We start from the raw sequence: 27907 nt of genomic DNA, 5'->3' as shown, positions 1-27907 counted from the left end.
TATTGCAGTTTGTAATTACTCATATTTTACTTCTTTTGCAAGTTCTTCTCGTTCTTTCAGAACGTATGTCATTGTGAAGTAAAGTTAATCTGTTACCTTAGCATGTTACTTTACTGTGAAGCAAAACAGCCCAAAGGCTTCGTGGAAGTGAATATGACCCAAAATGACTTTCCACAACAGCAGCTATAATTTTACATAGTTAGGTTAGGATTGTTAGGTTTGGTACTGATAGCTATTTTCGACGTGTTCTTTCGCTATTTTAGTGTACATACAAATAGTTTCTACTAACAAAAAGCTGCGAAAGTAATCCAAAATTGCAGGTTTTAACTTACGTGGGTCATTCATTGGGATCAAATATCGCCGTGATTTGTGCTTTCCTAATGCTGGAACCACTTTTACATTACGTAAAACCTTCAGATCTGTCAATTAAAAAAAAAATCAACATAATTCTTGAGGGGGCACAGTGAGTAAACGGCCCCGTTCGTTTCACTTCTTGATACTAGTTGTAGTGCAGGTGTATCCCAGTGTCAGGCTAGTGCAAGGAATTGACACTGAACCAAGTACATGATTTGCAGTGTTCAAGTTCAGAATATTCAACAAATACCTGTCTGCTGCTTTAAACATTCATTTCATTAGTTGTGACCAAACACTACACTGCTACAGAACGTAGTGCAAACACCAAATGCACTACTTGACTCCAAATCAATGAAGTAAACGAGTCAGTGTTGCACCATGTAACCAACTTGACGTGTGAGTGTAGAGTCAAAAAGCGCAGTAACTAGACGGGGCTTTTGTTTTATTTTACTCATAACGGATGTTATGAAAATATTTTAAAAATCAAAGTTTTTTTTATTGTATAATTTGACACAAAGACACAGTTCTTATTATACAGGGTGTCATAAAAATGGCACATCCAGACAACAGAAACTTACAGAGGACATCAAAACAAACAACTAGTCTTGCTATCATATTTGTTGGGTGTGCGGTGGGTCAGTTGGTAACGCATCTGACTACCATGCTCAAGGTCCCAGGTTCGATCCCCTGCCGGTTCAAATCCGGAAACTTTTCTAACATTGGAAGTGGCCCCGGTGCTCACCCAGCGTCGAATGACATGGGTACCTGGGGGAAACCCAGGGAGATAAAGGCGGTCAGGGGCATGATGCTGATCACATCACCCCCACTCATGACCGGATCAAGAAAGTGTGGGGCGTTACCCCCCATACCCCCATATGCCTTCATGGCATGGTGCTAAGCACAGGGGAGAACTTTACTTTTTTTTATATATATACAAAGGTTCAAAAGATGCTTTTTGAATTTAATTTTATTTTAAAATTTTTGGTGGATCAGCACCCAGTCACATTATACGGAGTCCAGCCCTTACCGTTACAAATAACAACTCTAACGTTGCATAACTAAAATCTTAAAATATTCTGACTTCCGTTAAAAGCTGAGGCTGTAAATGGGCACTCAGCACAGACAAGGACAAAAAAACAAGACAACACACAGAATTATACTAGCCATGGGGCCAGTCACCAGAGCCTCGTTTGTATGCAAAATACAGTCTAGGGTGTACTATGTGGAAGTGAGGTTGACAGTTGGGTGTACAAAGTGGAAGATCATCCCTTACACCCCTCAAAAGATGCTGTTTTACCACCAGTACACTACCAATTCATCATAAACGTTCATCACATCTGTGATATTGCTTCCAGTCATGAAATGGTATGTGTCAGTGTTGCAAGGAACACACATTCTGTGAAAAAAGACATACTACTAATCACAATGTGTGTTTGTAAAACATAGTGAGGAACATGTCCAGTAACACAACGGGGAGGAAACTAACAATACAAAAAGCAGTGAAAAACAAATAACATATCCGAAAGAAGTGGTGAACACTAAGGTGAAAGGGAAAGAAATGAAACCTTGCCTCAAGCGTGTCCAAAGGGTGTACTAGATATTGCTCGTAGGGTTGCATTGCCTCGGAGAGCCAAGTACTTGGGAGGGAGGGGGTGTAAGTCTTGTTTCCTACACCTAAAAACTGTTCATACCAGGTTTAGTCTCTTAACCTACTTTTCATTTATTTGCTTCTGTTCTGAAATATGTACCTTGATTGATTTGCTTTATTTTACTTCGCTTTTTGTGCCACTTTCGGCTAATTTGCGAAAATTGGAATGAGTGATGATATGATGAAATTGATGAAAGGACACTCGTAAACATCCATACCCAGGCCAGGATTCAAACATGGGACCTCTGGCATCATAGCACAATGTGCTAGCCACTCTGCCACTGGGGCCGGCTGAAATATGTAACTATTTTATCCAATCTAATGTTACTTTTCTCAGTAGTTGCATGTTACTGTGCTGTTTTATGATAGGAAGCAACATCACGGATATGATCAAAGGCAAGACCAACGCAGGGTTAACTGTGACTGCCCTCAGAAAATATTACCGCCACCTCTGTTCCCTCACTCATTTTTAATTAGTACCATCACTGTGGATAGTCGAAGGGAGGGGGGACAGGTACCCCAGGCTAGGGTGACCAGACACGTACATTCAAAAAGGAGGACAGGGCATGGCGAAAAAGGAGGACACAGACATAAAAAAAGAGGACACAGCAAAAAATTGCAGCACATTTGCCATTATCATTAATTTCATAAATATATAAAATGTGCTTCTTCCAACATATAACAATCTATTTCAGACCTAGATCCCTATTTTTGCAAAACAATATTGTTCCTGTTTATAGTACTACTTCTCCTTAGTATAGACTAGTGCAACTGTAGGCTGGAAGCGATTTTACGTGGGGTGAGATATCCAACTGAAATTTACCCCTACCAACTGTAACTACTGGATCCGCCACTGTTTTCAAGTTCCGGGATTCGAACCAGGGGCCTTTTGCATCGTAGGGCTGTGTGCTAACCACTCTGCCACTGAGGCTGGCATTCTGGTATTTCATAAATGTAAATATTACTTAATAATCAAATTACTCATTACACGTTTCTGTGTCGCGTATGTATGACTCGAAAAGGAACTGCAGTCTGGGACGCGTTGAAGGCTCATTTGGACAAAATGATAGTGGTTGAGCTCCCAGGTACTCAATGAGCATTGATAGAATACTTATCGCGCCTCAAGTGATATGCTTTACATATAAAATAACACCTGGTTGATCGTTATAGGTGGAAGCATTTTTCCAAAAAAGGAGGACATTTAACGATTCTTAAAACAAAAGGCCCGGACTCCGGACAGACACCTTAAAAGGAGGACATGTCCGGATAAAAGAGGACGTCTGGTCACCCTACCCCAGGCTGGAGCACAAACAGGATTTCATTTATGCTGGAGGAAAATCGCCCAACTAAAAACTAACATTTGGGGGAGGAGGGAAAGTACTCAAATAATGCTTTGCAATATATCTGTCACCATACACATCACGTGTGACTTTGTATTCATAAAATACAAAGCAATGAACAATTAATACAGCTGCATTTAGGCCTACTTTCAATTGCAACTTTTGGCCATTCAAAATTGGCTTTCTTAAAACACATTTAACACTTCCTCTGGTGTAATCTGTGCACAGTTCACCTTGTTAGCCCATTAATGCATTATTCACCCAAGCATTAATCAGTGAAGGATGGAGAAGAATCTCTCTTGAAGTAATGATAGGAAGAGTTGCAGCAGTCCATTAGACATTCAGTTAAAAAAAAACTGTTTTTTGTACTGAACAAGTATCATCACTAGAGCCCGGAAGTTCAGGCATTTATTTTCGTTAAAATAGGCAGGCAAAAAGGCATTTATAATGTGGAAAATAGGCACTAAAAATGAAAAAAAGGCAAAATAAAAAGAAAAAAGGCACATTTAGAAGTCGCTTACTTTTATCTATAATTTCTGGCAAAATGTTAAAATCTAAATTGGGAAGAGCATTTCAATTTTCTCAGTCTTGATTGCACATAAGGTGCTTTTCTTTTTTTAAGTTCTAAACATTCATTGATAGTCGTCTGTCAGAGAATGTTTTTCATAATAGAAAATGATCTTTCTACTTCGACAGAAGTTATTGGAGCATACATATAACAAGCTAATGTAGCTGGACTCATTTTGGTAACAGCATTTTCACCTTTTAGAATATCACAAATTGTTTTCAATTGTTTCAAGTCCTCATTTGCACTCACTAGCCGTTAGCACTTTTCCGCAACAGCTCACCCCTTTTCTCCTGGCACTTCCATCATCTGCTGCATAGATTCCTCGAAGATTTTCATGGATGCTATAATTGTAATTACAGCGAGGTTATTTCAGTCGTTCACCGCCAGCGTGTCGGCCGTTCGGCGGACTCTTCATGCAACAGGTCCCGGCAAATTGCATTACAGGAAGTCCGTAACAGAAACCGCTTGTTTTCTAATGTTTCCACTTTTCACAATTACAGTTACAATTACAATTGAAATAAGCACGTAACTTGTCGCAAGGATTGCAGGAAAAGGTGCCCTCGCAATTACAAATATTTCTGGCACCTTATTTCTGACATCTAATCTTAGATTAGTCATCGCTACTTTATTCTCAGTTGTCGCGACAGCGCCTGCAGCTTATCGGGGGTTGGGTGAGTTGTCAGCCGCGAGAGGGTGCTTCATACTGCACGTGTCGGCAGTGATGCCAACCGTAGGGACATGTCCCTACGCATAGGGACTTTTCACTAAATTTCGACCGCGTAGGAACGTTGGGACAGATTTTGCCAAATGAGGGAAAACGAAGGTACTTTTTTCAATCTTGGTAAATTACATTTTATGAATTAGTTTATCTGGATACTTTAGCGAGGAGGAGAAAAAAGAACTAACTAACAGATCTCCATCAGAATTTTGGAACATGTTATCGGTTACCAAAAACTTTCAAGGCAAGTTCCTTTTTGAAAACATTTCCACTCTCGCGAAAATAGTGCTAACATTGCCGCATTCTAACGCGGAAACGGAAAGAATATTTTCAATGTTAAGTGATACAAAAACAAAAAAGGGAAATAAAATGGGACCAAAATTGTTAAAGAATGCAGGAAATACAGCATCACCAACCAACATCTATCTCTTCACAGCAGCAGCATGTATGACTTCAAATAACATAATCAACAGTAAACGACTCAACGTTATTCATTAGGGGTGTGCTGGATTCTTTACTTTAAAAAGTCGTTAATTCTCGACGTTTTCTGCCTTGTAAGTTTCTGGAACTTATCGAAAGTTGTAAGTTTTTATTCTAGAAATGCAAAAACAATCACTTAAAGTGAAAATGACTTGTAAAATTCGAGATTTCCAGTGCTTCGGGAAATTTCGAACATTTCCCGTCCAGAAAATTTTCCGACTTGGTTGGGAAATTGCAAATTTTTCAGTCCCGAATGTCGGGATTTAAAAAAATTACCGTCCCGATCCCGTCCCGACCCAAAAAATTCTGTCCAGCACACCCCTATTATTCATTAAGGAAAGAATTTACAATACCGGACCCTTCTGTAATTTCTATGCTACGTCTTATACTCACGAAATAATTATTCGTGATTATTTATCTCAAGTTAACATGTTGGGGTGAGGGGGAAAAAATGTTCATTAACGTGTAGAAGTTGTAAAATAAGCTTTTCAATTCTCGCAATGATTCTCCGTATACAAGTATGGTAGCCATGTTTGTTGATATGAACAAATTAAAATTAGTTACGCTGTCTACAGCGTTGCCACACTGTTGATTTCATACTTGGAGAGCATGGATCGTGTAAGAATGGCGGAAGAGAACAGTAAAAAAGTTGTTAATGTTGTACAGATTGTTAGGTGGAGTGTGCAGGAGGATGGCTGTGGGCTAATTAATAAACTTATGGATTTCAGTATATTGCCCAAAGAACGTGCTTACATGTGACAGCGACAATCACGATGTAGAAGAACTGATTTGATTACAGGTAAATTTGGCAACAGTACATCAATCATAAAATTGCAGGATACGAAAATGGCGTCTTCGATGATGAACGTTTGCCGTTAAAGTGCTACGAAAATAATATTTTTTATCGGTTCGTAATCACAATTACCGCAAAACCATTCAGGAATAGCCCCACTGACCATTCTCGGTAAGTTTAGGTTAAGTTAGGTTAGGCAAACATAGTTAAAATTTGGGCTCGAAAAAAACATGCACGGGTAGCCCAACAAACCATTGACGGATAGCCCCACGAACCATTCAGGTACGGTTAGGTTAGGTTAGGATAGGCAAACATAGTTAAAATTTGGGGTCGTAGTAATATCAGGAATGTATATTTCGTTTTTTAAGTATTGGAAACACAAAATCTTCCGGTAAATAATAAGCAATCGTGCCGATCGCGGACTACTCAATGTCACTTATTTTGCAATTTCTACACGTGACCCCCCAAATTTTAACTTCAAATTCGTGATTAGGAGGCCTCAATTAGTGAGTATGCGAAATATTACAAAAAATCGGGGAGAGGTCCTGTATTGTAAATTCGCTCCTTCATTAATTGTGGAAGCACCGAGCAGAAAGATTTGGTAAGTAAATGTGTATATTTTATCTTCTGTTTGCATGATCATGAGGTGTTTTTTTTTTTAGTCACTTTACTTGGCGTAGGGACATTTGGTCAGTTGTAGGGACATTTTGACTACGTCTGTAGGGACATTGCCGAAAAATGGTTAGCAACACTGTCGGCTACCAGACGTCAGTGTACATTCATGTTCACTTCTGTTCATTTATCAGTACGCGTGTTGCTTATACTGTGTTATTGTAATGTGCTTACTCGTGGCCAGTGCTTTATTGTGTGTTAATTGTTATTCATTCATTACTTATGTCGTTAAACAAATATAGTCTTGAACATAGAGTTTTTATGTACGATAATTACGTGAAAACGAATTCTTGCAGAAAAGTGGTCAGGGATTACGATAGACAGGATCTCTTGAACCTAAGAAACGTGTTGTATTGCTGTTGAAGGAAGTCATTTTCAACATCTCTTATAACACAGGAGGTTAGTGATCATCATTATTATTACTTTTAAATATCATTTTACGCTTTCGGTTTGCTTTATGCGCCGGGATGCTGTCTTCCCTTTCTGTCAACTGAGGATAAAGTAGCGATGTCTAATCTAAGATTAGATGTCAGAAATAAGGTGCCGGAAATATTTGTATTTGGGAGGACACCTTTTCCTGCATCCGTGCGACAAGGTACGTGCTTATTTCAATTGTAATTGTAACTGTAATTGTGAAAAGTGGAAACATTACAAAACAAGCGGTTTCTGTTACGGACTTCCTGAACGCAATTTGCCGGGACCTGTTGCATGAAGAGCCCGTCGAACGGCCGACACGCTGGCGGTGAACGACTGAAATAATCTCCCTGTATCTCTGGCAATGCACCATAATGTGCAAAAGTAAACTTGAATAGCACAGGAGTTTTTTCACTTCACGAATTGAAGCCGCTTCATTTTCTGGAAGAGCATCGATCACCTCACTGATTTTTTGAAGGTTGTTAGCATAATATATAGATGCTGATATCCAGGTTCCCTATCTCGTCAAGACTGGTTGCTGAGGTAAACTAAGCTCAATCGCAACTTCCTGAAATTTTCGGGTTCGAGAGGGAATTTCAGAAATATTTTCTTTGTGTTCGAAATCAACCTGTCCACTTCAGCAGTCAATCATGCACAAGAAATGTTAACCGAAAGGCAATATCCTGACTCAGCATGAAATACTTTTTTCTCACACTTTTCTTCTTCAGCAATGTTGAAACATGCGTGAGTTCAATATTAAGGCGAAAATTATTCACATAATAAATGGAAGAAAAATAAATGCCAACAACGTTTTTTGGGAGAAAAATAATTTAATTAAATAATTAATTTTTTAAAAAAATTTCAAATTTCATTGAAAAAGGCAAAAAAAGGCATTATAATTAAAAATAGGCAGTGGGGTCCCAAACAGGCAAAATAGGCAAAATGAAAAGGCTTCCAAAACATTCGAAACAACATAAGAAACGTATATCCGGAAAAATTTTATCAATATATGCAGTAGATAAAAAGAGGCATTTTGCCAAACTTCCAGGCTCTAATTATCACATTATGTGGTTGCACTCGTTGCAAGTATTTTTTTTTTTTTGGTAAGAATTGACAATATAGAGAAAGTCTGTAATTTTCTTAATTTTCGGTATACTAACTAATTTTGGCCTCCTAATCACAAATCTGTTGTAAAAAACCAGGGGTCACGTCTGGAAATTGTACATTTTGAAGAAACATTGTTCATTAGCCCCAAAAACCATCCACGGGTAGCCCCAAAAATCATCCATGAGTAGCCCCACAAACCATTGACGTTAGCCCCAAAAACTATCCACGGGTAGCCTCACAAACCATTCACACGAGGTTAGGTTAGGTTCCATTAGCACTCATTTCACCCCTAAATTCATCGAAAAAATATGGTTCGTACTAAAATTGAACATCATAAATCATTTTCTTGTAAAACAATGACGTGGTTGGAAACATTGATAGGAGATTACATTTTTGTTCGTAAAACTACGCATACACACCTATATAATATTAAAAAAATTCAATCGGCTTTTTTTTTCAAATTTCCAGACGTGACCCCCGGTTTTTTTACAACAGATTCATGATTAGGAGGCCAAAATTAGTTAGTATACGGAAAATTAACAAAACTGGAGACTTTGTCTATATTGTCAATTCACTCCTTTTTTTTTCATTATTGTCACCAACCATGGGTTTATGATAAGTTGACTCACCTTTAACAAAAAAACAGTGGTTTATATTAATCTAGTTACAAAGTACAACAAAGTCACCTACTTTGTTGATCTGGTGTCAGATAGTGTATTTGGTGTTTGCACCATTTGCACTACATTCTGGAGAGGTGTATAGCGTGGTCACATGGTACATGTTAACCAAGCAAATGAATGTTGAAAGCTGCAGACAGGCATTTGTTGACTCTTCTGAACTTGGAACATTGCTTTTCTAGCGAACAGTCTCTATTTGATTGAACACAATTTTCTTGCACCCGTCTCACATGGAATGTACCTGCACTACACCGTATGTCAAAAAGTACAGCCGGCTGGGCTATTTATGTCAGTGGCCAAGAAATTGAGAGGTTGGACAGAAATGCACTGGTGCCATATATGCAAAAGGCAAGACAAAAAGATACTTAGAATTGGTGTACACAGTGTAGAAACGTACATCATGCAGGTTTCCTAGTCAAAATGTCAATCACTACCATTCAGATGTTATTGATGCCATTTTTGTATCATATATATCTCAAAGATAAACTATAAAATGAGAAAATAAATTATTGTAGACCTAAAAAAATCCAGCTGAGGACAGTTAAAGCAGTGCAAAATTATGTCAGCAAACTAATATTGTATTTCTGAGTGTAGTATAGTTTCTTATGTGGGTGTCCTAAAGAAGAAGTGTGGAACTAAAGCTTGTTTTACCCACTGAGGGAAAGTGAATCTGTGTTACACCCTGTAACATAACTGGATTTCTTCTATCAAGATATGGCCTTGTACTTGTCTTATATGGGTTAAATTTTTAAGGTTACTTACTTGTATTCTTTAGTACTTTTCTATCTAGAAAACATCAGAAAATGTTTTAACTTCATTGAAATTACCAGAAGAAATGCACTATTGATGTCAGGCCGCATGAATTGTCAGCCTATTGTCAGTCGCTCATTGGCTTCGTACTTTTGAATAAAATGTTCACTCGAAGACAAACGGTATAATATGGATAACGTAAGAAGAAAAGACAAATATGCGGGTGTTATGATATCTTATATAGATAAGGCTATTGTTAAATGGTGTTGCAACTGTAGTTTAAGGCAACTAAATTGTATACTAGAAGCATGTTGAAAACTGCAACTTCGCCAACAAACTTGCATTCATGTATTAAGAGTTTCGAATTTCTGGTAAATATGGACACACCTGTTAAATTTTCCATGACAAATTCACAAACTGGTATTCTACTTTAGTCTATAAGTGCAGAAATAAACTTCACGAACTCATTGTATTCCCTTGCCGTAGGTCTGGGTTTTTACTGTCGTACATTTGATTAATTTCCTACACTCAAGATATCAACTTTACCATATACCAAAGGACAGTAAAAATTTTCACGAAAGTTAATAAGTACCACACGAATTCTACAAGACTGTTCTGAATCATCTCAATTTGATTTTAGTTAATCATTATTTTCCTTCGACATTTCATTGAACATCCGGTCATAAATTGTTTAGAACTGGTGACGCTGAAAAGACTCTATTTCCTACAATGAATTATAATTATGCTACTTACTTAATTTCAAACTGGACATATTCTTCAAACAGGCATAGATTTAATATATATTTTCGAGAAATGCCTCTCCCACCCAAACCGGGGACCAGCGCCACTTCCCGAAAACAACTTCCAGTGTGACGATCTCGTGTTTGGCGAGATCTTGCTGCCTGGGGTAGTGATTTTTTTCCTGTTTTTTCGTCTGGTGTTATTCTAGTTATATGCTACATATAACCGCACCTAACAAATAAATAAAAATACGGAGGGAAATGAATTAAGCCTATACTTTGAAAAAATGCAATTCGCGTTGTGCTAGTATTTTTATTTGTGAAATTAATAGTTCATGTAACTTGGAGCTCTATCCTACCGTTAGTGCTTTACAAGATAGGGCTTCTGCAGGTCGCGGATGTTTAAAGACGATCAATATATTCTCATCTCAACGTTATCCATGGTGTGGCTTCACGGTTTCGAATTGTGCTATACAATCAGGTGATTCACACACGTTCTTCAATAGAAGTGGGTGTTCATCATAAATCAATGATAACGTCGATTACTATTTTTACCTTATTAGCTCGCTTCCGCTTTTCATTGTCCAATAAGTTGACAAATTGGTAATCCCGTAAGCTCTACATGAACACGCACCATGTCATTATTCTTATTATGGTGATGTAATATGGGAATGTAACAACCAACGCGCCTTTATTGTTGTTGTTGTTGTTGTTATTATTATTATTATTATTATTATTATTATTATTATTATTATTATTACATCAACATGTCTTGGCGCTTTAACTCTAGACGGGACAAGGGGCGGCGGCAGACACACCAGTGGACTTGTTTCTCTTCAATAGCATAGTGGTTAAAGCTGGCGCCTTGTAAGCCAAGGGTTCTGGGTTTGATTTCCAATGGAGGTACAGTGGGATCCATGAGTATTACCGTGCAAATTGTCCATCACCATGTTCGTGCACATTATTTGACCCAATGAGAGCTTCAAGAATTAAAAGAAAAATCAAAACAAGTTGTTGACAACTTCTGCACCAGCATGCATAAAAATTCATCGCCTAAGAACACACAGGATGTAAGAGAAAAATTAATGAAATTAGTCATGGACAATTTGCACGGTAATACTCATGGATCCCTCTGTACATTGCAGTGTGATTCGGATAAGGGGTGCCCATCGCCCTCGAAATCTATGACGCATTCTCCCCATACGATAGCACCCCCTTCTCATTGCTCTTGAGAATTATTTTTTTCAGTAGCAGTTCTTGGCGTTTTAGCGCTAGAGCGGCGTGGGGTAGACGACACACCTGTGGATCTCTTCATTCCTGACAGGGACGGCGCCAGGGGCCAGCTACAGCTACATTTCTTCTCTGCAATATGAGGAAACTTTTGAAAGTGACCACAGCGCTTACTTTTGGAGGAGATTCATAAAGACAGTCTATTACATGGAAATACGTAAATATCTTGATATCGCAGATAATAGGTATCTACGTAATATATTTCATTAGTATAGAATAAATCTAATATCCAGATAACTAAACTGAACTGGCCATGGGCGTCCGGAAGGGGGGGCAAGGGGGGCCGTGGCCCCCCCTGGAAAATGAAAGTCAACCAAAATTTATATATTTGTCACATATAATTTCATTTCAGCCACAATTATATGTCTTAATTATTGCATGAATATGATAAATTCAAATTTAAGCAATGTTTTTTGAGGGAACAACACTATTATTGGGGAAAATTTACCTTGTTTGCCCCCCCTGGAAAAAAATACCTTCCTTGCCCCTCCCTGGAAAAAATCCTGCGGACGTCCATGGAACTGGCATATATGAATATATTCTGGCTAACGGCTACGTTTTTTTAGCTGCATCGCTATTTTGGGGAGAAAGATGCTTCGTTTGCGGCAGCCCTAAAAAAAGACCTCATTTGCGCCAGCCCAGGAACAAATCCTGTTGATGTAAGAGGCAGGTAAATGTCATTAATCTCTGTGTAAAACACAACTTGCATTGCAAAAACGAGCGATCCAGTCTCCACTACAATGACAAAGCAATAGTGCCAGCAATCAATTGTTCAGCATTAATCATTGTTAGGATTTAGGATCTCACCAGCAAGAAATTATTGTTACAAGAATGATAGACATACACTTTCTGGAATTACAATAATTTTCGATATAATATTTGTTCAGATATTTTAAAATTGCAATACGTCTAGAACACTCGAGTTTACACACCACTTTCCTCAATATATTTTATGATATTGTAAAAGGTATGTACGAGATATTGACTTTTCTGCAGAAACGATATTTTTCTTTAGTTAATATACAGTTTCCAAATGTATGTATTTCTTCTATTTTTACGTAGCTTTTCTGTAACTTTTGCTAATCATGGCATTAATGACGATGAATGGTTTAATTTGTTATAATCTTATCTAGAGTCGGTTTCTGCCACTTTTGGCTAATTGTGAGAATGAAGAAGAATGGTGAATGATGATGATGAGTAGTGTGGGGAATGGAGGAGCATGAGGATCCATCCTCCCAAGTAGGTGTCTTTCCTACTTTTTGTTTTGAGTACACTTTACGCACAGAGACAAGCTAATCCAGACTGGATCTGAACCACTAGTGCCTCCGCCCAGGGGTGCCCACAGGGGGGTTTCATGACGCGCCTGCGCCATGGGAATATTTTGAGGGGGACAACATTTTATACCAATTCTATATATCTTCACACAAAAGGGGGGGGGGGTCGTATAGAGTGATTGACTTGTCATTGATTTTTAGTTTTGGTTATTATTAGGGAGACAAATTTATGGTAAATAAAAACTGAGGAAAGCTGTAAATAAAATGTTAGATCCGTGGTATATACCAGCGGTGGAAAAAAAAAATTGGCACACACTTTTTCATTTTGAGAGGAAACAACATACAAAAGAGCTATAAATTGATAAACTACTTCATTTTTATATACTGTACACATACACAAGTACTTAGGTGTCCAACCAAAAAGAAAACATCAACACAAAATTACTTCATTTCTATATTGCATATCTCAAGTGATTTATTCATTGCATGTATTTAAAGGATATCCTTTCTGTCCAACGAATAAAATAATCACAACTGCACATACACCAACACATGTTGAAAATCACATGATAACAAACAAAATTCATTCATGACTGAACACAAATGACACCATTGTTTCCCTTGATGTGTGGGAACAGACTAATCTTATCGCTGCTACAGCTAGCAAGTTCAATGAAACTGGAAGTTGAGTAGACATTCGGGGGAAGAAAGGAATGCAGCTTGACAGGGAGCGAAGTTTTCGAACTGAGATTTTGTGCATGGGAAATCCCAATTTGCAGCGTCTTCCTGATGTGATCGAAGATAAAACGTTCTTCAGCTGCAAGTGGTAGGAAACTTTAGGCAAACGTTTCGTTACAAATCGACAGTTTGCGCGCACAACCTCGATTGCCGGTTTTTGCGTGTTTTCTACTTAATTTGATGATATTTCACGGTTATTTTGCGAAAAAGCGTTCATTTCGTGGAAAAGTACATATTTCGCATTACATCGCGGATGAAACTCATGCATATTTCATCATTGGGGTGTAGTTACGTGCAGAATGTTCAAAATTACATCTTTTTTTAACATTTCGCGATTTCGCGCAACGCGAAAATTTAATGTCCCTAGTTATTATGTATAGTTCTTCTATCTACCTGTGGGCGATCGCGGAGATAGGGTTGAAAGAAAACACCACCTCTTATGCCTTTAGAATCTGTTTGGATGGAGAGGGGGTGGTATTCGTATCAATACAAGGTTAGTGTTAGTCGAGACGACAAACTGTGCAGAATAAGGTTGTGACTAACAATGGCAATGAGCCTAAAGTATCTAAAGTAAACATATATTGCTTAAATATGTCTGTATTATACAGTGACGCAACCACAGGGGGGCATGGGGGTCATAGCCTGCCAACCTTCGACAGAAGTAAATTCTAAGGAGGCAAGGGGACAAACATTGACGGCCAAAGGAACCTGCGGCGGGGCACGGAGGAGCAATTACCCCTTCGATTTAAACTTTTAAGCAGATAAAAATTCATTTTGTAAAATTTTCTTGCTTGCATCGCTCGCATTATCTGCTTTTCTCGTTTTCGTCAAGTTCAGAGATGTAGCTAGGGGCGGTGGGAGTCGGCTATGGGCGCCGAATGATCTAAAAAAAAGTTGCAAAAGAGTGAATTTCATGGCGTCCAGTGAAATTATTTGCGCAATATTAAATCAATATTGTTTTCAATTGCAAAAATTGGATTTAAAATTTTCTTACTCGCTTCGTCGGAATCTGCTTGTTTTCTGTAATTTAATGTATTTAAATAATATGTACGTTGTATATTTGTATTGAATAACCTTTGAATAAAAAAAAAAAAAAAGTGTGCTCCCCTGTGCATAGCACCACGCCATGAAGGCGTATAGGGAATGTGGGGGTAACGCCCCACACTTTCTTGATCCGGTCGTGAGTGGGGGTGATGTGATCAGCATCACGCCCCTGACCGCCTTTACCCCCAGGGTTTCCCCCAGGTACCCATGTTATTCGACGCTGGGTGGGCGCCGGGGCCGCTTCCATCGTTAGAAAAGTTCCCGGATTTGAACCGGCCGAGGATCGAACCCGGGACCTTGAGCATGGTAGTCAGACGCGTTACCGACTGAGCCACCGCGGCCACTACCTTTGAATACGTACACAATTTAGTGTTAGCTTGTTGCATATATATTTTCTATTTTATGTCGCTCCATGTTGCAGGTCTTCGAGAGGCAGAAGGAGAATTTGTGTGGAAAGAAGTTGGAATTTTAAAATTTCCTTTCGACAGTGCATTTGACTGTTTAGTGAAATCTCAATATGGTTTACACTTTTTGAGTGAAAAGTATCGGCGAGTGAATTACTGGCTCCGTACCAACAAACACGGTCTCAACTGGGAAGATGAGTGGCTCCCGTATGAGAAATTAGGAGACCTTTTATATTTTGTGGTTGTGAATCAGGAAGTGTACGTCAAAGGTACGGAGAAAGTAAAATGGTTGGAAAAATTACATGGAGAAAAACGTATGGGTAAAATATCTGTACGTAACATCGAAGAACTTGAATGTCCAAAATTTGATAGTGTGAAAAAGACTTCAGGAAACTTAAATTGCAAAGGTCAAAATGTAAAAGAAACCTGTGCAGTTCAAAATGTCTGGAAGATATACAATTTCTATAATAAGTACAGTGTAAATATTTAGTAAGGCTTCGATGAGGCCTCACCTTTTACAAAAAAACAAAAACAAAAACCGATATTGAATTGGAAACACTGCAGCGTCAATGCCGAAATTCTATCCAAGATAAGGAAAAGCTGCACAGCGGTCAGTCGTGAACACCACACAGAAGAGCAATGATAACCATGAGTCATCAATGATTTATCACAGCGTTTCTTTCTGTGGTCATTCGGCCTCGGAAGAAATATTTGTTGTTCATTTTGAGATCGCAAGAAATCAGGTTCTGAGCTGGCGATTTATTTCCTTCATGAGTGAAAATAGGTTGTTCATATTTTCGTTTCTTTTCTCTCTTTTGTCATTAGCTCTAAAACAAATATAAAAAGTAAAAAGTCGTAACTGTGCTATTATTACGACTATATTATATCCCTCTTGTTTACTTTCAACGATAAGGACGAGTGTTGGAGTCACCAGAAAAAATGAACGAACACAATAAGCTCTTAAATATTACCCAAGCTTCGAAAATAGATCTGGCCCCAGTGGCAGAGTGGTTATCACATCGCGCTATGACGCCAGGGGTCCCGCGTTCGAATCCTGGCCTGGGCATGGATTTGTGAGTGTCCATTCATCAATTTCATCATATCGTCACTCATCCCCATATATGATTGAGTTTGATTCATTGAGTTTGTGTTTGAAGTCCACTGTATGCACATTAAGGCTAATCGGGACTGGACCTACAGTTTAAAGTGGGATCCGAACCACTATGTGCCTCCACCGTGTATCGAACCCGGGAACCCTTGATCACAAGGCGACGATGCTACCACTGCACCATCGGGGAGACCTCCCCCATATTTGCAACTTAGCCAAAAGTGGCACAAGAAGCGAAGTAAAATAAAGCAAATCAATCAATCGAACATAGGTTCTCCGGTTTCATAGAGCAGTATGCAAAGCACTCGGTCATGGAAGACCCTCAAAATTGAAATAATAAGTGGGAACAAAAAACGTTATATTAGAGTATTTTAAGAGTTTAGGCAGATTAACAGTTCACCTCAAGCTGCAACAATTTCACCTGTATTGTGTGATATATGGTTCTGCCCTAATATAATTGAAGCAAATCAATCAATCGAACATAGGTTCTCCTGTTTCATAGAGCAGTATGCAAAGCACTCGGTCATGGAAGACCCTCAAAATTGAAATAATAAGTGGAACAAAAAACGTGATATTAGAGTATTTTAAGAGTTTAGGCAGATTAACAATTCACGTCAAGCTGCAACAATTTCACCTGTATTGTGTGATATATGGTTCTGCCCTAATATAATTGAACGTGCTCTTGCAATACATATTTCCTTCTTGCAACACACAACCTCGACCCGACACGATATGTGCATTTCCTTGCCACTTTTCTGTATTTTTTTTTCTATGTAGGATATATTACGTTGCCTTTTTGCCTCTTGGTTAATCCGTGGCGATGAGAATGATTGACCAATTGAGTACATGGATGTGATGGGGCAAACATGACTTAATCATGGTTCGAACTTAAGACCTCTGTCTTCAAAGCACGTTACAATCTGCCACGTGTGTCTTTTCATCTCCAGTCACCATTAATTTCAAGAGGTAGAAAACGACGTTACTTAAACAAATGGGATAAATAATTTCCATTTCCATAAACATTTGTTGCACTTGTTGACAGAAATCCATACCCTCGTAACGTTATAAGTAGAGCCCGGAAGTTCAGGCATTTATTTCCATTAAAATAGGCAGGCAAAAAGGCATTTATAATGTGGAAAATGGGCACTAAAAATGAAAAAAAGGCAAAATAAACCGACAAAAGGCACATTTGGAAGTCGCTTACTTTTATCTAAAATTTCTGGCAAAATATTAAAATCTACATTGGGAACAGCATTTCAATTTTCTCGGTCTTGATTGCACATGACTACAAGGTGTTTTTTTTTAAGTTCTCAACATTCATTGATAGTCGTCTTTTCAGAGAGAATGTTTTTCATAATAGAAAATGATCTTTCTACTTCGCGGTGGCTCAGTGTCGACCTCCGTGGCGAAGTGGTTAGCAGAGCGCGCTACAACGCCAGGGGTTCCGGGTTCGAGTCCCGGGTAAGGCATGGGTATTTGTGATTGTCTGTCCTGAAAAAATCCTGAAATAGAAATGTGAATGAAATGATATGAGTGAATGTGATGGGGGAAGTTTCCGACTAGGGGGCTTTCCTTTAAAAAAAAAAAAAAAAAAAAAAAAAAAAGTCGGTAACGCGTCTGACTACCATGCTCAAGGTCCTGGGTTCGATCCCCGGCCGGTTCAAATCCGGGAACTTTTCTAACGATGGAAGCGGCCCCGGCGCCCACCCAGCGTCGAATAACATGGGTACCTGGGGGAAACCCTAGGGGTAAAGGCGGCCAGGGGCGTGATGCTGATCACATCACCCCCACTCACGACCGGATCAAGAAAGTGTGGGGCGTTACCCCCACACCCCCTATACGCCTTTATGGCGTGGTGCTATGCACAGGGGAGCACTTCACCTTTTTTACTTCGACAGAAGTTATTGGAGCATACATAAAACAAGCTAATGTAGCCGAACTCATTTCGGTAACAGCATTTTCACCTTTAAGAATATCACAAATTGTTTTCAATTGTTTCAAGTCATCATTTGCACTCACTACCCGTTTGCACTTTTCCGCAACAGCTGACCCCTTTTCTCCTGGCACTTCCATCATCTGCTGCATAGATTCCTCGTAGATTTTCATGGATGCTATAATTGTAATTGTCTCTGGCAATGCACCATAATGTGCAAAAATAAACTTGAATTGCACACGAGTGTTTTTCACTTCACGAATTGAAGCCGCTTCATTTTCTGGAAGAGCATCGATCACCTCACTGATTTTTTCAAGGTTGTTAGCATAATATATAGCTGCTGATATCCAGGTTCCCCATCTGGTCAAGACTGGTTGCAGAGGTAAACTAAGCTCAGATGCAACTTCCTTAAATTTTCGGGTTCGAGAGGGAGATTTCAAAAATATCTTCTTTGTGTTCGAAATCAACCTGTCCACTTCAGCAGTCAATCATGCACAAGGAATGTTAACCGAAAGGCAATATCCTGACTCAGCATTAAATACTTTTCTCTCACACTTTTCTCCTTCAGCAATGTTGAAACATGCGTGAGTTCAATATTACTTAAATAAGGCGAAAATTATTCACATAATAAACGGAAGAAAAATAAATGCCAACAACGTTTTTTGGGAGAAAAATAACTTATATACACATTTTTTTAAAAAACAAATTGTCAAATTTCATTGAAAAAGGCAAAAAAAAGGCGTTATAATTAAAAATAGGCAGTGAGGTCCCAAATAGGCAAAATAGGCAAAATGAAAAGGCTTCTAAAACATCCGAAACAACATAAGAAACGTATATCCGGAAAAAAAATTTCAATATATGTAGTAGATAAAAAGGGGCATTTTGCCAAACTTCCGGGCTCTAGTTATAAGTAAACGTCGACCTAGTTGATGTCCCAGGAACCCTTCCTTGCACGGAAATCACACTGTGTCCACAGGATTTACGACTGAACGCTTACTAAAGTAATAGATGTGCATCCCCATTTCCATTAATTGTTCACTCTTCATTTATTTTGAGGTCAGCTAATTCGAACATACGACCCTAAGACAGCTACACACTGCCAAAAAATCTGCAGTGTGAACAAAGTAATTACTGTATGTTATATATTTTATTTTTGGTAATGGAATATTTTTCTCTTCAGATTCTTATTTGTGTTTGATTTGGTTTATTATACTTCGCTTTTCTGCCACTTTTGGCTAAACGCGACGAGGAGGATGAGCGATGAAATGATGAAATTGATGAAGGGACACTCCCAATGAACACCGAATGAACACAATGCCAAGGCGGTGTTTAAGCAAGCTGTGTTAACCACTCTACCACGGAGGCCGGAATGCTTTTTAGTTAGGAGAAATCGTTCTTTGACAGCGAACTGAGAACAGTTAATATGCGTCACGTCAGAGTTATAATATTTTAAATTTCTAACAATCAATTGGGATTTACTCTTAACCATTTTTTTGCCTACATAAAAACTTCCACACAGTTAAGATCGTTTACACTAAGGACAACAGCGTTAAAGTCTATGCTTTAAGGAATGATTAAGCACACTATGATGACGGAAAATAATAATTCACATGACTATAGTGATGCATTACATCGGTGAAACATTAATTTTCGATCAGGAAGAAATATTGAAAAACGCAGGGACACAATGACCAATTGATTTATTTTTTTAGCTTCGCTTTTCTTCCACTTTTGAGTAATCACATAGATAAGGATGAAAGATGTGTTAAGATGAAATTTGTGAAAGGCAATCACAAACGTAGGACACAGCCCAAACTCCACAGACCATTATACTGGCCTTGTGTCTAGACGCCAGATCCTCCTTAGTCTGCAAAATACACTCCATGGTCACAATGACGTAAGCATTCGTAGAATAAATTTGTATATCATTCTCCCCCCTTCCCAAAAAAAACATGAGCTAAACTATTGCGCATTCTGTGATATGTTCATTACTTCTCAGGAACCACTCGCGGCCTTCAACTAGTTTATCCTGAAAAAAAACCTGCTGGTTAGGATGTTAACAGATATTTCAGGGACAATATTCAAAGAATACTGTCACATACGCAGAATTCAAAACATTTATATTTTCTCATTTCTACTACAACCCTGGTGGAAAAAAAAGACGGCTGGAGCGTGGTGCTGATCGTATCCCCTCTAAAATGGACGAGCTCGAGAATATGCGGTGCCCTACTACCACATCCCATAAATGTGCCTTCATGGCACGTTGCTATACGCACGAGGATCTTTACCTAACCTTTACTACTACTAACTACTCATGCCAGGAATTTTGGTATTTTTTATACCTTTTTATTTGTCCACTGCTAACCTGGTTCATTCCCAGCCATAACAGCAATTAGTCGATGCAATAAAAATACGCCAAACTTAAAAAGAAACAGTACACACACACACACACACACATAGAGGGGGGGAGGAACATAAAATTCTTCCATAAACTGCCCAGATCATGCCTGACAAGACTCCAACAGAAAGCTTTCCGGAAACAAGTTTACGTGCGCATAGGGTAATGATATCCTTGGCTGCAACTGCCTTCCCCCACTTTCTTATCCAATACAGGAGTATCGAAGTGTTTCCAACTACTTTCCAATCTAACTAAGAGGAGGGAGACCTTTTTTTAAAGTTCGCCAGTGTACAGTGTCTCTCCAAAGTTTTAGGACAACGACATTTTAAACTAGGCAACCCAATTTAAACAAAGCGTTGGTGGGTTGCCTGTAGAGTTAGGCTCAATTTCAGGGTTGCCACATGCACAATAGATATTTATAAAATACGCGAAAGAAATAAAAACAAGTATTATTGTATAAAATTATTTAAAATACCACTATTATATCTCAAGTGACAAAATTATTTCTCAAAAAAAAAAGTTTTCTAGTATTTCATCGCTGATGCGTCTACAGAAAGGAAAAGAGGTGAGAGAAAACGAGAGGTGACAAAGGAGAGGCGAAAGAGAAAGCGAAAGGAGAAGAGGAAAAGTAGAGGAGAGAAGAAAGAGAGGATAGACGAGGAGAGGAGATGTAGTGAGGAGAATGGAAAAATATTCTAGGAGAGATGAGGAAAATGGAGCAAAGAAGAGGAGAAGAGGAGACGAGAAGAGGGGAGTGGAGAGTAAAGTAAAGGAGAGAAAAAGAGAAGAACGAAAAGAAGAGGAAAAGAGTGCAGTGGAGTCGGAAATCTAAGACAGGAGAGGATATTGGAGGAGTGGAAATGAGTGACATGGAAATAAGATGCGAGAGAAGTAGGGAAGGCGATATGAGATAAAAGCAGAGCAGAAGGAGGGGAGAGAAGAAGGAGAAGGAGAAGAGAAGAACAGAAGGGACTGAAGAGAAGAGGTAGTTGCGGAAAATATCGTCTCAGCGTCAAGAATTCATGCATTGGTCAAATTATCGACATGAAACATTGAATAACATTTTGAAATGTATTGGAGAATGAATGTATTGGATCGGTTCGAAATGCCTTTTGGCTTAGTTCAGACCAAGGTAAATTCTTCCATGTAAGATCTTTGATTTTACCTGCGATTATACCACTAAAAACATGAACGTAACTTTAATATTTATAAGAATTATCCAAATTTTGGCCACTTTTCGGTTCGTTGAAATGGAGATTTTGTAATTTAATAATTCCCCTTCCCCATCGTTAATTCCAAATAAATAAAATAAAAAATAAAGAAATAAATGAATTGACACACAAGGGATACTTTCATGTATAAGATCGTGAATTATACTACTCTAACGATAATTGTGTACTGCTTCAAAGACATTGACAAATATTAATGAAATAACTATTTATGTTCGTGGCAATTCAGGACATACTAATTTTCCCACTTTTCCCACTCTAGTTCAATGCATGGATAACTCCACAAATATCGAATGAAAAGTTCTGATCATGTGCAATTCTCCATTAAATGTTTTCGCCGAGTCGTGCTACCTTCGTTTTCTTTGTTACAAACAAGTATTGTTTGCACATTACATGTAGGAGGAGAGTTGCATCTACATTTCACATTGGTCAGCTCCTTCTACTTGCTTTCAGGAGCCAAAGCTCGTAGGGTAGTGTTTACCGTTCAGGACTGTCAATCTGATTGTCGTAGGTTCAAACCCTTCCGGTGGCAGAATATTTTCGTAAGTTTTAGAGCTATCCCATTGTGTTCATTGTTTACGCCGTGTGAAACGGAATGACTCAGTTTGGAATTAACGATGGGGAAGGGGAATTATTAAATTACAAAATCTTCATTTCAACGAACCGAGAAGTGGCCAAAATTTGGATAATTCTTATAAATATTCAAATTACATTCATGTTTTTAGTGGTATAATCGCAAGTAAAATCAAAGATCTTACACGGAAGAATTTACCTTGCTTTGAACTAAGCCAAAAGGCATTTCGAACCGATCTAATACATTCATTCTCCAATACATTTCAAAATGTTATTCAATGTTTCATGTCGATAATTTGACCAATGCATGAATTCTTGACGCTGAGACGATATTTTCCGCAACTACCTCTTCTCTTCAGTCCCTTCTGTTCATCTCTTCTCCTTCTCCTTCTTCTCTCCCCTCCTTCTGCTCTGCTTTTATCTCATATCGCCTTCCCTACTTCTCTCGCATCTTATTTCCATGTCACTCATTTCCACTCCTCCAATATCCTCTCCTGTCTTAGATTTCCGACTCCACTGCACTCTTTTCCTCTTCTTTTCGTTCTTCTCTTTTTCTCTCCTTTACTTTACTCTCCACTCCCCTCTTCTCGTCTCCTCTTCTCCTCTTCTTTGCTCCATTTTCCTCATCTCTCCTAGAATATTTTTCCATTCTCCTCACTACATCTCCTCTCCTCGTCTATCCTCTCTTTCTTCTCTCCTCTACTTTTCCTCTTCTCCTTTCGCTTTCTCTTTCGCCTCTCCTTTGTCACCTCTCGTTTTCTCTCACCTCTTTTCCTTTCTGTAGACGCATCAGCGATGAAATACTAGAAAACTTTTTTTTTGAGGAAGAATTTTGTCACTTGAGATATAATAGTGGTATTTTAAATAATTTTATACAATAATACTTGTTTTTATTTCTTTCGCGTATTTTATAAATATCTATTGTGCATGTGGCAACCCTGAAATTGAGCCTAACTCTACAGGCAACCCACCAACTCCTTGTGTAAATTGCGTTGCCTAGTATAAAGTGTCGTTGTCCTAAAACTTTTGAGATAACCTGTACATGAAAGTTAGACTTGTATCTTCGAAATGCATTTATCATTCATTTTCTGTCATTCAAGAATACAGTTTGTGTGCTTGATTTCCATTATGAGCTAATGTGAAATTGACGGTGTTGAAAAAATATTACAAATCGTTTGTTCCAAAAAAAATGCTTTAGCACAGACTTCTACCCCCTCTTTGCGTAATTTATGAGGATAATAACGTTTTTGATACTACTACTACTACTGGTAGTAGTAGCAGTAATAATAATAATAATAATAATAATAATAATGCCATTATTAATGTTATTATTATTATTTTTATTGGTACGTTTATCCTTGCACTTGGCCCCCACCCCCAGACAACAATTCGTGGTTGCACGTCTGGTATTATATTTTTCCGCAAATTTTAGTCCAACAATAACAATTTGAGTAATTAATTCGACATAAACGGGGGTGGGGCAAATGTTCTACCTTTTGGGGGAAGTGCGTCATGGGCCTTTGGGGGGGGATGGGAACCCCTGCCTCCGCCAGGTATCTAATCTGGGGCCCTTTTGATTACAAGGTGACAAAATTTCCACTGCCTTCAGGGAAGCATTCCCAACAGGAAATTTACATAAAGCATATCTCCACCTGTCGCTCATTTAGCTATACCAAAGAAGCAACCCTCCAGTAGTTATGCACCCGCGTTGAGGTCGATAAATCAATTGATTGGAAAAGATCGATCAAAGATCAATTGACGATAAAGCTGTGTGGGCAAGCAAGGGTAGGGTTTGAGTGATGACGTCATAAAATGGGTGTTGTTTATTTTGTGAGGCTTATTTTGATTGGTGTGACGTCATAAAATGGGCTGTGTTTATTTTGTGAGGAGTGTTTTGATTGGTTGTTGGGGAGGAGGAAAATCGCCTGTTTTTCTGTGGCAGTTGGGGAATTGATAAGATGTTTCGGTTTCCTGTTGTTAATGTGGAGGTGACGGTTGGTTTTCTGGGAATGGTGATATGGGTTTCCGGTGCGGTTGGGAATAAAGGGCGTAAATGACTGTTGAAAGAAAAGAAGGGGCAGGGCATAATGATATTGGTTTCCTGTTGTTAATGAGGGCTTGATAAGGGTTTCCGGTCGGGAGGTGAATGACGGTTTTTGGGTGATAAGTTTGAGATTGCAGGAAGTTTTTCCTGTTGTTAATGAGGGATTGATATGGGTTTCCGGTCGTTGATGGGATGGATGACTATTTTTGGGGAGCGTTTCCGGTTTGAGTGTTTTGATGAGTCTGAAATTCCGGTTGGTTTTCTCGGAATTGGAGTACGTGTTTCCGGTGTCGGAAAACAGATGGCGTTGATGAGTCTGAAATTCTGGGAATTGTGATACGTGGTTCCATTGTTTGAGGAGAGATGTCGTTGATGAGTCATTCTGGGGAGGAGGTAACTGTTTTTCTCGGAATTGGGGCGGTTAAAAGAGCGGAAATTGATGAGTTTGAAATTCCAGGAATTGGATGTGACAGGTTTCTGTCGCGGTTGATTTGTAAAGAGAGTAAATGTGTAAAGGGATATATGAATATATCCAAAACCTGTATTGAATATTGAATCCGAGTAATAAACAGTTTACACATACAAATTAATGTTATTGTGTTGAACTATAGTTACAAAATTCTCTCCGTCCATCGTTGTACTATAACTGGTGTACTGTTAAAGATGTTGAGGAAGAATGGAGACTTTGCAGTGATGATCAGAACATATGCACATATCACTTCCTTGTCTATGACGGAACGGATGCAACTTTTTTGTATCATTCCTGAGATAACCACAACTTCCTCTTGGAGGCGGCATGAAAGAGATAAGTTGATTCACACAACTTCCGTGTTACACTGTGCCCAGAATATCCAGCACGAAGACAGCCTTATGAATGAATATAATGCTAGACTGAACTTATTTCATTGTAAAAAACATAAGGGAAACAGAAATTGTTTATAAAATACGAGAGTATAATAGAAAAGGTGGTACCTTCTCGGGGTCCGATCGATTGATCGAGTAACGGATTGAACCGATATTGCAAATCCGTTTTATGCACGACGGTTAACCGAAACAGAAATATATGAGGGCATGGTAGAAAATGTGGTATTTTCCTGAAGGTCCAAGCGAATGACGGATTGAACCGATGCTTCAAATTTGTTTTATGCACAGAGACTAATCGGAACAGAAATATATGAGAGCATGGTAAAAATATGGTATTTTCTTGAGGGTCCGATCGAATAACAGTTTGAACCGTAGTTTCAAATCTGTTTTATACACTGAGGCTAATGGTAACAGAAAAATACGAGGACATGGTAGAAACTGTGGTACCACCTTGAGTTATTTTCACCCTAGACCCCTTCCATATACTCTATGGAAAGGTCTTGACGTACAGATTCCGAATCTACAATTGCCTTCGCTCTAGTTCAATTAGGTCCGGCTGCAGAGCCCTTTAAAATTTTCAAGAAAGGTTTTTCAAGTTTTCAAATTTACCTGCAACAACTAGCTGACAATAAACATCGCGCACGATTACTATGTAATTTTATACAATTAATTGTCATCACAGCTCGTCATGACAATGGGGGCCGACATCTTGGCCGCCAAGTTGGTTTTTTGTTATTTTGGCCGTAGACCCCCTTCCATATACTCTATGGAAAGGTCTTGACGTACAGATTCCGAATTTACAATAGCCTTCACTCTAGTTGAATTAGGCCCGGCTTTAGAGCCCTTTAAAATTTTCTGGAAAGGTTTTTCAAGTTTTCAAATTTACCTGCAACAACTAGCTGACAATAAACATCACCCACGATTACTATGTAATATTATACAACTAATTGTAATCTCAGCTCGTCATGACAATGGGGGCCGCCATGTTGATTTTTGTTATTTTGGCCGTAGAACCCTTCCATATACTCTATGGAAAGGTCTTGCGTGCAGATTCCGAATCTACAATTGCCTTCACTCTAGTTCAATTAGAGCCGGCTGGAAAGCCCTTTAAAATTTTCTGGACAGGTTTTTCAAGTTTTCAAATTTACCTGAAACAACTAGCTGACAATAAACATCACCCACGATTACTATGTAATATTATACAATTAATTGTCATCTCAGCTTGTCATCACAATGGGGGCCGCCATCTTGGCCGCCATGTTGGTTTTTGTTATTTTAGCCGTAGACCCCCACTTCCATATATTCTACTGAAAGGTCTTGTTGTGCAGATCCCGAATATACGATTACTTTCACTGTAGGTTAATTAGGATCGTCTCCTAATTAAGATAGGAGGATGGTTCAAACGCCATTTTACTCAGAAAAACATGCTCTGTCATATGAACCACGTTTCATCCTCCTAGTTCCAGCGGTTTCCTAGTTTCTTTATTTCAGGCCGGAGACCTTCGATGTTACATTCAAATGAAAGGTCTTGTCTTGCAGATTCCGAATCTGTAATTACTTTTGCTCTAGCTGAAGTATGAGCCAAGATATCGGCATTTGAAATTTCCGGGTTTTTTCTTCGAAAATGTGAAATCGTCACATCGTCGTCTCTAATTGAGATAGGAGGATGATCGATAGCATGTTGAACTCTGAATGAAGTTCTTTTTCCATTGAAATTGGTTCCATTGTTCCAGGACCAGCGGTTACCGATCATCCTTATTTCTGACCCTAGATCAGTGGTATATGGGACGCAAAGATTCCAATATGCAATTAGATTTTCTCTTTCGTCCCTATATGAACTAGAAGGATAGTTGATAGCTTGTCGGACTCGGAATGAAGTTGTTTCTCCGTTGAACTAGGATTCATCGTTGTAGAACCGGCGGTTTCCTACTTTGTTTATTTTCAATTGTAGATTCCCTTCCAACGCTCTACAGATGCAGATTCCGAATCTACAATCATTTCAAATGCATCTACAATGCTAGCTGACAATAAACATCACCGACGATTACTACGTAATATTATACAATTAATTGTCATAGCAAATGTTGTTAGTCTTTTTTTTTCACTGATAAAAACATCTGTTGAAGACTGTTAACTAGTTTCGAGAATTTTACGTAGGGTTTCATATCAGTCAGGAACAGGAAAACATCTGCTGAACACAATTAACGACTTCCACGAATTGTATATGAGCTTTCATATGTCAGGAAAACATCTGGTGAAGACGGTTAACTATTTCCGATAAGATTACATAGAAACAACAAAAATTGAATCAGTGAGTTGTATGTTAGAAATGGGTAGAGGTTAAATTATTTGAAAGGCAACATGTCAGAACATGTTTGAACATATCAGAACATGTCTGAACATGTTGTGGGTGTAGCCTTCTAGGAATTGTGACTCTTTCAAATATGTTTAACGGAAAACGTGACGTATGATACAAAAAGATAGAAATAGAAGGGACACAAGATAAGAGGATCATGTTTGAGAATGGATGTGTGCGGTACAAGACTGTCTGATAATGGCGTGAATTTCTACGAGACCAGCTACGAGGAGTTCTGGGAACTTGTTCGATTTTGCGGCGACCTGGACAACGATCGGACGGCCCTGCATCGGTTGCTGAGTTATTTCCTGTTTATGTATGTAGCGATACGTGAATCTCCCTGGTGTGGATGTTACCTATTCAACGAATTAGGAAAAGGAGTTCATTTTCA

The 27907-nt window shown here is 38.7% G+C and overlaps 1 protein-coding gene across 6 annotated transcripts in view; it reads right to left on the bottom strand.

The window, feature by feature from the left end:
• dock (SH2/SH3 adaptor protein dock) overlaps positions 1-10393 on the bottom strand; it is a 49458-nt gene extending 39065 nt beyond the window's left edge. For 2 of the 6 annotated variants that reach the window (XM_083112291.1, XM_083112289.1), the window contains exon 1: positions 10275-10389. Coding sequence is in view for 1 of the 6 variants with exons in the window: in XM_083112288.1 (XP_082968414.1) it covers positions 10275-10293 (19 nt within the window). In the remaining 5 variants the exon portion in view is untranslated. Of the gene's footprint in view, positions 1-9908; positions 10041-10274 lie in introns of those variants that run through there. The other 4 variants (XM_083112288.1, XM_083112293.1, XM_083112292.1 and 1 more) reach the window with 4 other exon arrangements.
• Between the last annotated feature and the right edge of the window lie 17514 nt (positions 10394-27907).

This window comes from Lepisma saccharinum, chromosome 26, assembly GCF_977018435.1.
Source record: "Lepisma saccharinum chromosome 26, izLepSacc3.1, whole genome shotgun sequence".
Classification (NCBI taxonomy): domain Eukaryota; kingdom Metazoa; phylum Arthropoda; class Insecta; order Zygentoma; family Lepismatidae; genus Lepisma; species Lepisma saccharinum.
This window is presented reverse-complemented; position numbering and strand designations above follow the sequence as displayed.